Source organism: Aotus nancymaae, unplaced genomic scaffold, assembly GCF_030222135.1.
Source record: "Aotus nancymaae isolate 86718 unplaced genomic scaffold, 86718_ANA_hifiasm-v0.15.2.pri h1tg000030l, whole genome shotgun sequence".
NCBI lineage: Eukaryota > Metazoa > Chordata > Mammalia > Primates > Aotidae > Aotus > Aotus nancymaae.
Genome location: NW_026988443.1, coordinates 36316289 through 36330940, shown reverse-complemented (window position 1 = coordinate 36330940; position 14652 = coordinate 36316289). Strand labels below are relative to the sequence as shown.

The following is a 14652-nucleotide window of genomic DNA, read 5'->3' as shown; positions in this document are numbered from 1 at the left end:
AAAAAGTTTTATAACCATCGATCTGCTTTAATGCCTTCATTTTATAAAAAAGGCTAAGTGAGAGGACAGAGATGGCTCCTCCCAACATCACTTGGTCAGTTAGAGGTCAAGTTGGGTCTAGATTCCAGATCTCCCCACTCCCAAGCCTACAATCTTTCTACTTCATTTGGCAAACCAAGAACTCCTTATTAGATATGTGAAAAAATGAACACATTGCAATTCAATGTTCCACTCTATGAAATGTGTTTTTCCCCAATCTAGGCAGATAGGAAATGGTCCTCCCATTTCTCTACCTCAGACACATCCAAAGTCCCGCGGCCAGTGGTCACCCAGAAAGTGGCCTCATTGTGTAGCCAGCCCCAAGCCCTGCATGCAGAAAGCAATTAATGACTGTCTTCTAGAAACACTCATATTCATCACTCAAAAATGCCTGGATTCACAACTCCCAATCTCTCATTGCACAGAGGAGAACACTGAAGCTAGCAGCAGTCAGTGGCTTGTCCAAGATCATGCAGCTAAACGGAGGCACGCAGCCACCTGGCTCCAAGTCCCACTACTCCCTGTGCCCTCACGGCTTTCCCTGGGAACTCTTTTGCAGCCTGCAAAGCCCTCCCCTCACAGTAACAGCAGCGGCCCCTATTTGCTGAGTATGTGCCCCTACCACGTACTGGACTTGATGCACTGCACGGAATGGCCTCAATGTTAAAACTTTATGCTCTATGGAGCTTTTTTATTGCAAAGGTAACATGTTACTTGGAACATATTAGAGAAAATGCGCTGTGTAGAGAAAATGTAATTATCCTTTCTGCCCCTCTTCCCAACCCCTTCAGCACATACACAAAATCAACATTAAATGTGAGGTGTGTTTTCTGCCATACCTTCCTCCCTGCTCATAAACACATGTGCAAAAGGAGGATTATTGCATTCCTTGTTTTTGTTTTAGGTTTGAGACAGAGTCTCACTTTGTTGCCCAGGCTGGAGCACAGTGGCGCGATCTCAGCTCACTGCAACCTCAGCCTCCCAGGTTCAAGTGATTCTCTTGCCTTAGCCTCTGAATAGCTGGGATTACAGGTGCACACCACTATGCCTGGCTAATTTTTGTACTTTTAGTAGAGACCGGGTTTTGCCATGTTGGCCAGGCTGGTCTCAAACTCCTGACCTCAAATGATCCACCCACCTCAGCCTCCCAGAGTGCTGGGATTACAGGCGTGAGCCACCGCACCTGGCCTGTATTCTACATTTTTTAACAAAATAGCAGACCTGACTCCTCACGTAAATCTGCTGCTGGCGTTCCTCATAAAATGTCACAAATACCGTCTCAGATTCACAGAAAGAGAACTGACGCATGCTTCTTAATCTGCTGCATAATGTCACATAGTATGGACAGACCATAATTTACCCAGCACTTCTTCCACTGAGAGACATTCAGATGATGCCCAGGTATTTTGCCAGCATAAGTAATGCCGCAATAAATAATCCAATGATATATTCTAAGGCCCCAATGTTTTCCTTTTCATAAAACAGAGTCCCCAAGATGCCACTATCAGGTCAAAGTGAACACACATCTTAATTTTTAAATAGTCTATTACTTTAACCAAAAAATATGTCCTCATAAAAAAATACGAATAAAAGTATAAAAGGAATGGGCACAGTCACTCATGCCTGTAATCCCAGCACTATGGGAGACAGAGGTGGGCAGATCACTTGAGGTTAGAAGTTCAAGACCAGTCTGGCCAACGTGGCAAAACCCCATCTCTACTAAAACTACAAAATTAGCCGGGCTTGGTGGTGTACATCTGTAATCCCAGCTACTTGGGAGGCTAAGGCATGAGAATCGCTTGAACCCAGGAGGCAAAGTTTGCAGTGAACTGAGATCACGCCACTGCACTCCAGCCTGGGCAATAGAGTGAGACTCTGTCTCAAAAAAAAAAAAAAATAGTGTAAAAAGAAGAAACATATACAGAACTCCTCAATGTGGAGACGGCTTTTAATAATAATAGCCATTTGCTAAATTTCTTCTCAGAATGAAGTAATGCAGTAAAGTGAGTTGCACTTTTTTAACAGACTCAGAACAAATTCCAGTCAAACTGAGAGCCATTCATATTTCCACCAGGAAGATATAGAAACACCATTTCTCCACATTTTCCCCGCAGCTCTGTCACAGTTGAAGATTTCTGTCAATATAATAGATGAAAATGGTATGCTTTTATCATTCTCCTTTATATTTCCTTGACTAAAAGGGAGATTAAACACTTCTTGTGGGTTTCTTAGGAACATGCCAGACTTGGAAATACGTGGAAAACAGAAACATCATTTGATCACTTGCTCAAGAATCATCTTACCGATTTTTGCTGTTCAAACATAAGTTTTTTATAGAAGAGATGGAACTGTTCAAAGCTGAGCTCATCTTTGTGTGCTCCTACTTCCTGTAAATATGAAAAAAGTGACCACATGATTTTTGATGTCCACCGTAAGAATGGTTCCATGCGATTTACAGAATAATGGTTTCTCACAAATTGCATGTTATTTTACGGGTATGCTGAAGAGAGAGCTATGACCACAGTGTTTCAGGGTCACAGCTTTTGGAAGGAAAAAGCCATGCTATTCAACACGGCTTTCCTAGAACACTGGCAAAACTCAAACTCGCATTCCTCTAAATCAAAACCCTCCACGTGTTTCCGAATTCCCCTACCTGTGAAAACATACGCACAGGGACCCCTACCGAGTAAGACCCTCCTTTGAGCCCCAAAAGGGAAGAGTCTCAGTTAGGTTTTCAAGAGACATAATACATAACTCCTCCTTTTTTGGGCAGAAAACACTCTCTTTGGACTTCCAACTTCAGACATATTTGTGGAGTATGTACGTATAGGTCATTTTGTAAAGCATTTGGAGTCAGACAGAGCTCAGCTCCAATCAATTGCTTTATGGCTGTGGGCAATTTCCTTGACCCTTTTAGACCCTCAGTTTTCTCTGTCTGTAAAATAGGAGACCCACCACTATGCTCTTAGAGCTTCCCTGAAAGTGAAAAAGATATCTCTGCAAAACACCTGCTTCAGTAAATACTTGATGAAGAATTAAATACTGACTGCATAGCTATCAATGGTAAATGTTTCTCACATCTCTCTCCTCTTCTGACCTACTCTTCTCTTTCTGTTCTTAGATTAATCTGGAATTCCCAGGGCAGGTCAAAGGATGCTTGATAAGCAATAAAATGGGACAATTCTTCCAGGAGCTCATTAGTACAAAAATGAAATGAGTTTTTTCAGCTGGGGAACCTTGTGATGGAGCTGATATTGATAATGGGCACTGGGGTCCTCCTCCTGGGGCTACTGGGGTGGAGGGTTGCTCATTTCCTAAGAAGAATCAGTATTTCCCTGTAGGCAAAACATGGTAGCCATTGTCTCCATCCCTGCTTCACCTGCTCTACTGTAGCCCTTCGCTCATGGAGTGGCTTTATTCCCCAGCCCCACCAACAACTTGATTATACAATATAAATTAAATGATGTAGAGAAGGATGGATGGTTGGAGAAACAGAAGAAGAAAAAAGAGTCAATTCTGACAGCTACACTACCAGGACTTCCATACAAAATGCCATGGTCCTGGTACCCCACACAAGGAATGTTTCATAATATTTTCCAAAAGACATACATGCATTCATTTCAGTAGGAAAAATAAATGGGCTGCAGTATGGTCAGGGAAATAGGGAAAGCTGGACTAATGGAAAACAGGTCTGGGGGCAGATGTTGCAAGTCCAGCAGCTCAGGAAACACGGTCTTTATTGATTACATCCTCTGCTAGGATCGAGAATATGGTCCTAAGATATGTCTGTGATCCCTCTGTCTGGATTATAATGTACTCTGGAGGCAAAGGACTTTCTTAGGCACTATTCCAAGGAACTCAAAAGCAACTCATGGCTTCATGAGAGAGGCTAAGTCACTCTGCATTCATAAAATTCGCAGGCTGAGCCATGAAACTTACCACAAACTTATCTTTAAGGAACTTGGCACTGCTCACTTTGAAGTTGACCAGGGGCAAGATGGTCTTCAACTCTCGGAGGCTGATGCTGCAAAAGAGGGAGACCCAGCTCCATCACCTTGAGAGTTTTCAATGGCAAAGATTTAGCTGCTCCCATCAGCTCCCACCTCAGGCAGCCCTCTATGAAAGAGCCTGGTCAACAGTTGTTTATGGAGTACTAACTAGGAACAAGACTCTGGGTCAAGGTGAGAGAGACATGCTAATGAGCAGGGCTGGTCTCCACCCTTCAGGGATGTCCATGGACAAGGATCACATAGAAATTTACAGTGTAGAGTGATGCCCCAGTGAGGTGGCACCTGCACTGGAGATTCCCAGTACAGGGTGATGCCCCAGTGAGGAGGGCTGGTCTCTACCCTTCAAGAATGGCCATGGAGGAAGGTCCCGCAGGACATTCAGCGTGAGCAGAAAATGGTGTCAGATGACCAGATAATCTCAACACAAAATGCCACAGAAATCCCAAAGGCCCAATGTAGGTGTTGACATGATGTGATTTCTGCCCAGGGCTCTGAATGTCCAAGTGAAGAAACCCAATGAAGCTTGGGTAAACAGCAGGAATAACTATGACACTCTTCAGGGAGCCAAACACTTTGTCACCTAATTAGTGACACACATGAATGGATGAACGAGACTCCTACTGACTCTACCTGCCACCCAGAGAAACCACAGCCACAGAACAGGCTTGGCAGAATCCGCCAGGAAAGACCCAGCTGAGCTTGATTCTAGTCTGGCACTGTGAAGAGACAGAGGGATACAGAGTAAGTAGGGACCCCCTGCAACCCCAAAAATAAGTGAAAAATAAAGCTTTCTCTTAATGCCACTGGGGTTCAGAGCAAGGCAAGGTCACCAAGGGCTGGAGAGGGAAAGCGGGAAGGAACAAGCCCTACATGAACACCTACTGTGTGCCATGCTGCCCTGAAGTCATCCAGTTGTTAAGGTTGCCTAATTGCTCACCAGATCTACCTTTTGCAAAGTACATGACTGATCCCATCACCACCCACTGAGGCTCAGAACAGGCAAGGGCAGGGTGTCAAGGGGGTGGGGGGGTACACAACACAGGGCTTGGAACTAGACGGCAGGCAGCAGAGCCTGGATCTGAATCAAATTCCAGTGCTCGGCCGCAGGATTCTGCTTGAGTGCTTCTCTGAAGCCACATGGTGAGGTTCAGCTTAAGAGGAAAGCGAGGGGAAACGCGTCCAGGCAAAAGGAGTAGCAGCAGTGATAACAATGGTAGCAAAAGCTGAAACCTCAACAGTGCGTATCAGGTGACAGGTGCTGTTCTAGGTGGTGCCTCGTGTGCATATTCGCCTGTTTGATGCTTGAACAATCTTACAGGGCAGGTACCACGATCATCTCTATCTTCCAAGTGAGGAAACTGAGGCTCCTATCACTTTGGTGCCTTATCTGGGCTGGTCTCCAACTCCAACCCAGTCTGCCCACAATAATCACACCTGACTGCCTCCCAGCCAGTGGCTCACATGACAAGGAGAGGTGAAGTTAGTGGGGTGGGTGAGTCAAGAACATAAGCTCCAGACCCTTCTGGCTGGAGCCAAGTGTTCAGCAGTGGTAAGACAGGGTGGTCAAGAACGGAAGCTTGCCCCAGGTCATGGCAGAAAACAGCCCATTCTCCTTGCACCATCCTCCCAGCCTCTGCTGTGGCATTCGGAAGGAAGGAGCACGTCACTGCCCAGCCGCTGCCCTGGAGAAGGTCCAGTGTGACTCTGGCCATCCTGTGTCCCCACCTCCAGCTTTCTTCCTCTAGTTCTAATGGTCTTTCTAACAGCAGAGACTTCAACTAACAAGATGCTCCCCACCCACGCACCCCTACCGCAGGGCCAGCACCCATGGCTTTCACAGACAGACCCTGAGGGCAGGAAAAAGCCCCTGCTAGGCCAGCCAGGGCTGGCTGAGCAGAGCAGCCAGCAAGCTAGGGAAGTTGCCCCAGGGGCTTGCAAGAAGCTTTCTGCCTCAGCCCTGGGGATGGTTCCAGGAAGATCTTGGCCAGGGCAGGATGAAGGTGGCGGAGCAGTGGGGACAGGCGCTGCCAGAGCAGCAGTGAGAGGGGTCGTGGAGAGAGGAGCCAGACCACCCCGGTGGCCCTGTGGAGCTCATCCTGGGAGCAAGGGACAGGTCAGAGTCCCCCAGGAGCCCAGGCAGCAGCAGGTCAAAGAAACCATCCCATGTCCAGGAACAGAGAGACTGAGGGGCCTGGGGAGACAGAGCACCAAACCCAGGAACCAGGGGCATGAGCTCAGGAACCAGTGGACCAAACCCAGGAACCAGGGGCACGAGCTCAGGAACCAGTTGACCAAACCCAGGAACCAGGGGCACGAGCTCAGGAACCAGTGGACCAAACCCAGGAACCAGGGGCACGAGCTCAGGAACCAGTGGACCAAACCCAGGAACCAGGGGCACGAGCTCAGGAACCAGTGGACCAAACCCAGGAACCAGGGGCACGAGCTCAGGAACCAGTGGACCAAACCCAGGAACCAGGGGCATAAGCTCAGGAACCAGTGGACCAAACCCAGGAACCAGGGGCATGAGCTCAGGAACCAGTGGACCAAACCCAGGAACCAGGGGCACGAGCATCCAAGCACTGGGACCTGGGAGCCCACCTGGTCCAAAGGCTTCCCCTTACAGTGCAAACACTGTAAACAGCAGCCTCCACTTTCACACGTTCTCCAGGGGATTTCCATGCACACTCAGGTTTGAAGCCTGAGAGCTTATCTGGGCTCTTACTGCCAGGACCACCTCACCCAATTCCCCGCTAAGCGAGCCCTTCCCTCACTCCCACCTCTGGGTGTGTGGGTGTCGTGCTGCAGGGCCCCACCCAAACCAGCACCAGGAGGCTGAGCCCCCAGCGCTGGAGGGGAGGAAGCCAAGAGCTCAGCTTCACCCCTCTCTGCGACCTGCCATCCCCTAGAGAGAGTGCCTCACCCAGGTCAAAGCCCCTTCCAAGGCAGCCGGCCTGACACCTGGTCCGCACATGGGAACGAAGGCCTGGCCCTCTGGTCTCAATTTAGGACAGCTCCAGAGGCCGTGACTCTCCCACTGCCTGTTCCAGCTGCCCTCCCTCCCCCCGGGTGATGACCCCCCATGTGCTCCCCAGTAAGCCTCCTGCACACAAACCTACATCTCAGCTCATGTTTCCTGGGGGCTGCAGGTTAGGAACCAAGGCAATCCCTCTGGGGAAGGAAGGCAAGTATTCCCTGAATGGGTCACCAACAGCCCCACCGACAGCACTGAACAATCACGGCATCCTCCCCGCTCAGCCGGAGAAGTTCCCAGGGTCCTTCAACTCTGCACCCAGGCAGCCATCACCAAACGATTAGCGACAGCAGCCCCGTGACACTTACCAGCCACGCTGAGGCTGGGCCGGCACCTCCACTGCCCCCAGCTCTTTTGCAGGAACAATGGCAATAAGAAACGTTTGTCAAGTGCTTGCCATGAGCCAGGCACAGTCCACACACACTTCACATATTAACTCCTGAGCCCTCAGATCTGCCCTAGGAGGTGGGGACTATTAATTTATCTTTTACACATGAGGAAACTGAGGCCCAGAGAAACTAAATCATTTGCCCCAATTCACAGAACCGGTCAGTGTGAGGGATGAGATTCAAGCCTCGGCACTGTCCGACACAACTTTCGACAATGATGGACACGTCTGTGCTGTCCAAGGCACTAGCCGCTAGCCACACGGCGTTGCTGAGCTCCTCAGATGCAGCGAGTTCCACTGAGGAGCTACGTTTTTTATTTTATTTTATTTTATTTCGTTGAAATGGCCATCTGTGGTGCGGGGTACCCCTGCTGGACAGCGCGGCCCCAGAGGTCTCCCAGACCAGCGGCATCTATATCACCTGGGGATTCGTTGAAATGCAAATTCTTGAGCCCTACCCACCACCAACAATCAGCAACTGAGGTAAAGCCCAGCAGCCTCCACTTTCACACGTCCTCCAGGCGATTCCCATGCATGCTCAAGTTTTAAAATCGCTCTCTAGAGATGGCCCTAATCTTCAACCCCAGCTTCATAGTAGAATCTTACTAAAAAATTTCCAATGCCAGAGGCCATGCCCAGGACAGCAAAATCAGAATCCCTACTGGTGCGGCTCTGCTAAAGCTCCCCGGGTGACTCTAATATTCTGGATCCACAAATTAGAAGCCTATTTGCATTCATGTTGAAGGACATAAATGGACCCACCCACCTGCCTTCCACCTGCAACCCCCTCACCCTTTGCCACGTCCGCGTAGAGTATTTCCTCTGTCCCTGCCTCAGGGCTAAAGGAGAAGGGGAAGTGCACCTTCTGCTTATCCAAATTGAATGTTATACGCCAAGAGGGCAAGGGCAGAGGAGGGAAAGGAAGTATGTGTTGCTGAGGAGATGAAGAAAATAGAAACCCATGCATTGCTGTGAGAAGGTGTAACTGCTGGAGAAAACAGCATAGCAGTTCCGCAAAATAAAGAGAATTACCATTCGATCCAGCAGTTCAGCTTCTGGATATATACACAAAGGACTGTAAAGCAGAGACTCAGGCAGATCTGTATACCCACGTTCACAGCAGCGCTATTCACAACTGCCAAAAGGCGGAAGCAACTCAAGTGTCCATCGATGGACAAATGGATAAACAAAGTATGGTCTATCGGTACAATGGACTATTACTCAGTCTTAAAAAGGAAGAAGACGCTAACACATGCTACGACACAGATGAACCTTAGAGACATTACACTAAGTGAAATAAGCCAGATACAAAAGGATGAATATTGTATTATTCTGCTTAAAGTACCTGGAGCAATCAAATTCAGAGAGACAGAGAGCAGAATGGTGGTTCCAGAGGCTGAAGGCAGAAGCAATGGGGAGTTCCTGCTTAATGGCTGCAGAGTCTCAGTTTGAGATGATGAAAATGTTCTAGAGATGGATGGTGGTGACGGTGCCAGGCCCATGTGATATACTTCATTCCACAGAACTACGTACCTAAGAATGGCTAAGACGATCAATGTTGCGGCCAGGCGCAATGGCTTACGCCTGTAATCCCAGTACTTTGGGAGGCTGAAACAGGCAGATCACCTGAGACCAGGAGTTCAAGACCAGCCTGACCAACATGGTGAAACCCCATCTCTACTAAAAATATTTTTAAAAATAGCCAGACTTGGGGCGCATGCCTGTAATCCCAACTACTTGGGAGGCTGAGGCAGGAGAATCACTTGAATCCGGGAGGTGGAGGTTGCAGTGAGCCAAGATCACTCCACCGCATTTCAGCCTGGGCGAAAAGAGCAAAACTCCGCCTTAAAAAAAAAAAAAAAACCAGTGTTGTTCTGTGTTTTAGTGTTGTTACCACAAAACAAATTTTAACATTTGTTTTTAATTTTTTGTCATCATAAGGTGATTGGTCAGAGTGGGGGAGGGAAGATTTCTACATTTTCCCCAGCTGTCAACGCACAATTTCTTTTTTTCATTTTGTTGTTTTTGTTTTTTTGAGATGGGGCCTCACTCTGTTGCCCAATCTGGAGCTCAGGGGCACAATCATGGCTCACTACAGCCTCGACCTCCCTGGGTTCAGATGATCCTCCCACCTCAGGCTTTCAAGTAGCAGGACCACCACTGTGCACCACTACACCCAGCTAACTTTTCTGTACTTTTTGTACAGATGGGTTTTGCCATGTCGCCCAGGCTGGTCTCCAACTCCTAAGCCCACGCAATCTGCCCGCCTTGGCCTCCCAAAGTGCTGGGATTACAGGTGTCAGCCACCATGCTCAGCCAATAGCACATTTTTTTAAAAAAAGGAAAAGCAAAAACAGTGGGGATAGTGAGTCTACAAACCCTGGGGCCACCCCTGACAACTGGGCTGCTTTAGTCAAGTCACTTAACCTCTCTGGGCCTCATAGAAATGGTGTGAGGCCGGGTGCAGTGGTTCATGCCTGTAATCCCAGCACATTGGGAGGGTGAGGCAGGCAACTCACGAGGTCAGGAGTTCAAGACCAGCCTGACCAACATGGTGAAACCCCATCCCTACTAAAAATACAAAAAAATTAGCCAGGCATAGTGGCGCACACCTGCAATCTCAGCTACTCAGGAGGCTGAGGAAGGAAAATTGCCGGAATCCAGGAGGCAGAGGTTGTGGTGAGCCCAGTTCACCCCATTGCACTCCAGCCTGGGAGACAGAGCAAGATTGTCTCAAAAAAACGAAAAAGAAAATGGGTCCAAGAACACCTAACTTACCCATCAGCCAAGAGCACATCCTAAGGATGTAAAGTGCTTATTACAGCCACGGCTTCAAAGCGAGCTGTAAACAAATGCCAGTTGCTACCCCTTGCCTCTAGAAAAGTCGACAAATGAAAGAGGGTGCTTGGGCCAAGCAAAACACCCGAGGCTCGTCCACTGCCCGGGCTGGGCCAGCTCAGAGCCTGCCCCCTCTCGCCTTCAGCCTTTCCTCTGCTTCTGTGGCTCCTTTGTTTTCCTTCAGGAAACATGATTAGTCTCGTGGGTGACAGGAAAGGGAGGGAAATTGGCAGACCAGAAGCTGGTTGCTCTTTCATTGGCACCTTGGTCAAAGTTCATTTTGCAAAGCTCCCTCCAGGCTTCCCAGAACCACGGGAAAGGTGGGATTTTCCACATGATGACAGACAGCAGGGCTCTGCCCACTGGGAGGGAGGTGGAGGAGAGGAAGCCTGTGAGCATGCAGGGATGAACTCAGTCCAGAAACAGGAAAGGTTCTCTCTGCAGAGGGTCCTGGACCAGCTGATGGGAAAATGGAGCTCTACGCAAGACCTGCCAGATTCCTCCTGAGCAAGAGAGGGTATCCATTTCTTGACCTCACAGATGAAGAGAAGAGCAGACTTCAGGAGCAGACTGACCTCCCCATACCAGCACTGCGTGGAGAGAGGCACTGGGGGTGGATCCCTCTCTCATCCCTGTGCCAATCTCAACTATGAATCACCATAAGCCACGGAGAAAGAAAACTCAGAGAGGACATCACCTCCGAGGCTGAAAGAGACCAGTGTGTACCAAATCTTCCAACGTAAGGACCTCATTTGATCCACCTCAGTAACACTAGAGGGTGGCCCAGTGTGGCAGGGAGCAGGCAGGGCATGATGGATGAGAGGAAGAAGAGGGAGAGAAAGGCAGGTGGACAGAAAAACATGGAGTGAGCTACTGGTTGACCTGACATTACCAGACTTTTAAGCACTTCCTGGTTAAGAGTTCCAAATCCTCCCACTGTGCATGCGAAGAGACCGGGGAAGCACACCCAAACCCTGAAGTCGACAAGTAACACAGGACATTGACCAGACACAAAGTCACCTTCAAGATAGAAAGATTTTCAGGAACAAAATGGAGAGCTGGTAGAGCTTAGTTATTGGATATTAACTAAGGTAATGACTTATCTAGATAGGATAATGATATATCCACATAGGATAATGACATACCTAAACCAAGAATGAATGAGAGGCGTATTTTACCAAAAAATAAGGTCTCTTGGCCAGGCATGGTGGCTCACACTTGTAATCCCAGCACTTTCAGAAGCCAAGGCAGGTGGATCACGAGGTCAGGAGTTGGAGACCAGCCTGACTGACATGGTGAAACCCTGCCTGTACTGAAAAATTAGCTGGGCATGGTACCGCACACCTGTAATCCCAGCCACTCAGGAGGCTAAGGCAGGAGAATCACTTGAACCCAGGAGGCAGATGTGGCAGTGAGCTGAGATCACGCCACTGCACTCCAGCCTGAGTGACAGAGCAAGACTCTGTCTCACACAAACAAACAAACAAACAAACAAAAATAAGGTCTCGTGAGGCTAACATGAAACAGTGACTCTGAAGTGCTCGGTGCAATGCCTGGCTTGCCAAATACATGGGTGTTCAATAAATGGGAGCTTTTATCATTGTTAATAAGAACTGAATCATACCTCAAAAAAACAATGAATTTAAAATGCTCAACCTCACCCATAAAGAAATGCAAATTTAAGCAAAAGCATTTGGTTGCCTCAGTTGCAGATGAACAAAGATCAAAGTATAATGGGATAACGAACCATGAGGACATGGGCGGCCTCTTGCACCACTGGGGGAAACATTACATAAATTGCTACCTCTAGCTATCAAACTATTAGACCAGCAAACACTGTGCTGCTGGTATTCACTTCTGAGAATTTATCCTACCCACAGCCACCTCACATGAGTTTACTGAACAATAGATCCAAAGGTTTCCATAACAGTATTATTCATAAAAATAATAAAGGATTGGGAGAAACTCTCTGTCCAACAACAAGGAAATGATTTCTGACAACGCATTAATCTAAGGAAAAAACAAAACCACGTTTGCTTTAAAAAAAAAAATGTCTGGGTAAGACCTCACTTCTGCAAAACAATAATAATAAACAAGCCAGGCATGGTGACACACACCTGTAGTTCCCAGCTACTCAGGAGGCTGAGGTGGAAGGATAGTCTGAGCCCAGGAGCTTGTGGCTTTAGCAAGCTATGACTGTACCACTGTGCTCAAGTCTGGGCAACAGAGACAGACCCTGTCTCTAAGTAATAATAATAATAGTCTGGCATAGAGTTTTGTGCCAGACTGATAGGGAGCTTCTCCAAGAGGTACTTTGAAGTGAAAAAATCAAGTGAACTGAATACATGTTATCACATCACCCGACACATCTCTACCAGCCCTGAGAACCACCTGGTTTACTTCTTTATGGTCAATCTCTCTCCTGCCACAAAGTATGGGCTGGTGCCATCAGGATTATGTTTACTGCTGTATTCCCAGGATATTAAAGGTGCTCAAATATTTATGCCGAGGTCCGAATGCCCCATGGCAGAGATCATCTCTGAGGCTGGACTCGAATTTTCCACTGGAATAGAGGCTCCCACAAGGAGGAGGATTTTGTCATCATCAACCTCAGGACCCAACATGACATCTGCAGATCACACTGGACGCGGTGAAGACCTTGCCCACCACAAGTCACGTTCCCACCCGCTTGGGAGGTTTAAAGAAAGAATGAAAATCGAAATCCAAAGTGATCGGAAGAAAACTGTGAATGACTCTTACCTGTTTCTTCTGGTTTGATCCACAGAATATATCTGCTTTCTCAGCCAACTGGAAAGAAATTTGAGATGAAAGAAAGAGAGAAAGAGAAAATTAGAAACTAGTGCAAGTCTAAGTGAGTCCTATGGGATGCACACGAAAGAATCTGGAATGGAAAGGAGGAGTTTTCCAACTTTCTAACAAGGGCAGCCTGGTAAACAGTTTTCTCCCAGCAGTAGAAAGGCCTGTCTAAGCCAAGATTTCAACTCCAAAAGGCCAGACTTCTTTACATTGACATTCCTTCTGATGACAGTCATTAATTCCCAATAAAGCTGGAGAGAAAAACTGTGCCAAGTAGAGGACTTTGGTTTACTCGAAGGAAAATAACTCACACCCCAATGCCCATCCAGACTCCCATGACACTGAAGAGACAGTCTTGAGGTCTTCGTCAACCCAGGAGGGAGTGATAGGTGGAAAATTCCAGACCTTGTGTCTGTCCTCTGATTGGTCCGCTTAATCTCTCATTAAATCTTTTAAGAAGGAAGCCCTGTTTTCCCCCAGCACATACCCCGGGAATATTTCTACCTCAAGCCCAATGCACCACTCACCCCAATAGCCAAGGTTAAAAACTAGCACAGGGAAACGCTCTTATTTCAAACACCGTAGAGCTCTCACACCGCTACTGGGCACCCATTGCATACAAGACACTCAATGAGTCTTAAAAAAGCAATGTCCCTTTATTTTTTTTCCTATAGTCCATGTTGGCTAAAGGCAGCAGAATACAGGAATCAGTGACTATGAAAATAAAGGCAAAAGCCAACTACCTCTCGATAATGGTGGGTGTGGACGCATTCATCGCTTCTTGGTGTAAGATTTTCAAGCCAGAGAGCCAGTTAACTGCATCCTCTTTAGAGTCAGCTGGAGTGGAGAAAGGAAACAGAAATGCTGTGTTAATTCCTGGGAAGACATCTGCTTAGAAAGCCCGGCCCCTATGCCAGTTTCTAGTTTTGCAGGAGGCAATGAAAGCATCCCCTTCACACTTTCATGGCTCTAGGACCTGCCTTTTGTCTGAGATGGAGCCACACATTCAGGATGAGCTTCATACCACAGGGGTGACAAGTGGGTTATTTCCTGTGCCAAATGGAATCAGCTAAGAATGGAGGGAGTGGTGGGAAATATCACTATCATATCATTAACATCATTTGAGCACTAGCTATACATATGCTCGATACTGTTCTAAGTAGTTTTCCTATATTGATCCCACAAGGGAAGTACTACTATATTCCCATCTAACACATGGAGAAACCACTAAACCTAAGACAGGTTCAGGGATGTGTCCAAGGGCTCACCGCTCCTAGCAGCCATCAGACACTGAGTGTTTGCATTCCTTCAGAATTCATATACTGAATCCCTAACCCCTGAGGTAGGGCCTTTGTGAGGTACTTCAGTTTAGATGAATTAATAAGGGTGGGGCCTCCATGAAGGAATTAGTGCCCTTCTAGAGGAGAGAAAGAGACACCAGAGCTTCCTCTCTGTCTAGCCCACACTGAGGAAAAGCCATGTGAGCACACAGCAAGAAGGCAGTTGTCTGCAAGTTAGGAAGGGAACCC

General features: G+C 47.7%; 1 protein-coding gene across 1 annotated transcript in view; it reads right to left on the bottom strand.

Annotated features, from left to right (window-relative positions):
• The window catches only part of PLCG2 (phospholipase C gamma 2), a 171672-nt gene that overhangs the window by 85846 nt on the left and 71174 nt on the right, over nucleotides 1-14652 (bottom strand). Inside the window, exons 3-6 of the mRNA XM_021671046.2 lie at nucleotides 13867-13960; nucleotides 13067-13114; nucleotides 3979-4063; nucleotides 2343-2426 (exon numbers count right to left, since the gene is read on the bottom strand). Of these exons, the coding sequence (XP_021526721.1) occupies nucleotides 2343-2426; nucleotides 3979-4063; nucleotides 13067-13114; nucleotides 13867-13960 (311 nt within the window). The remainder of the gene's footprint in view (nucleotides 1-2342; nucleotides 2427-3978; nucleotides 4064-13066; nucleotides 13115-13866; nucleotides 13961-14652) is intronic.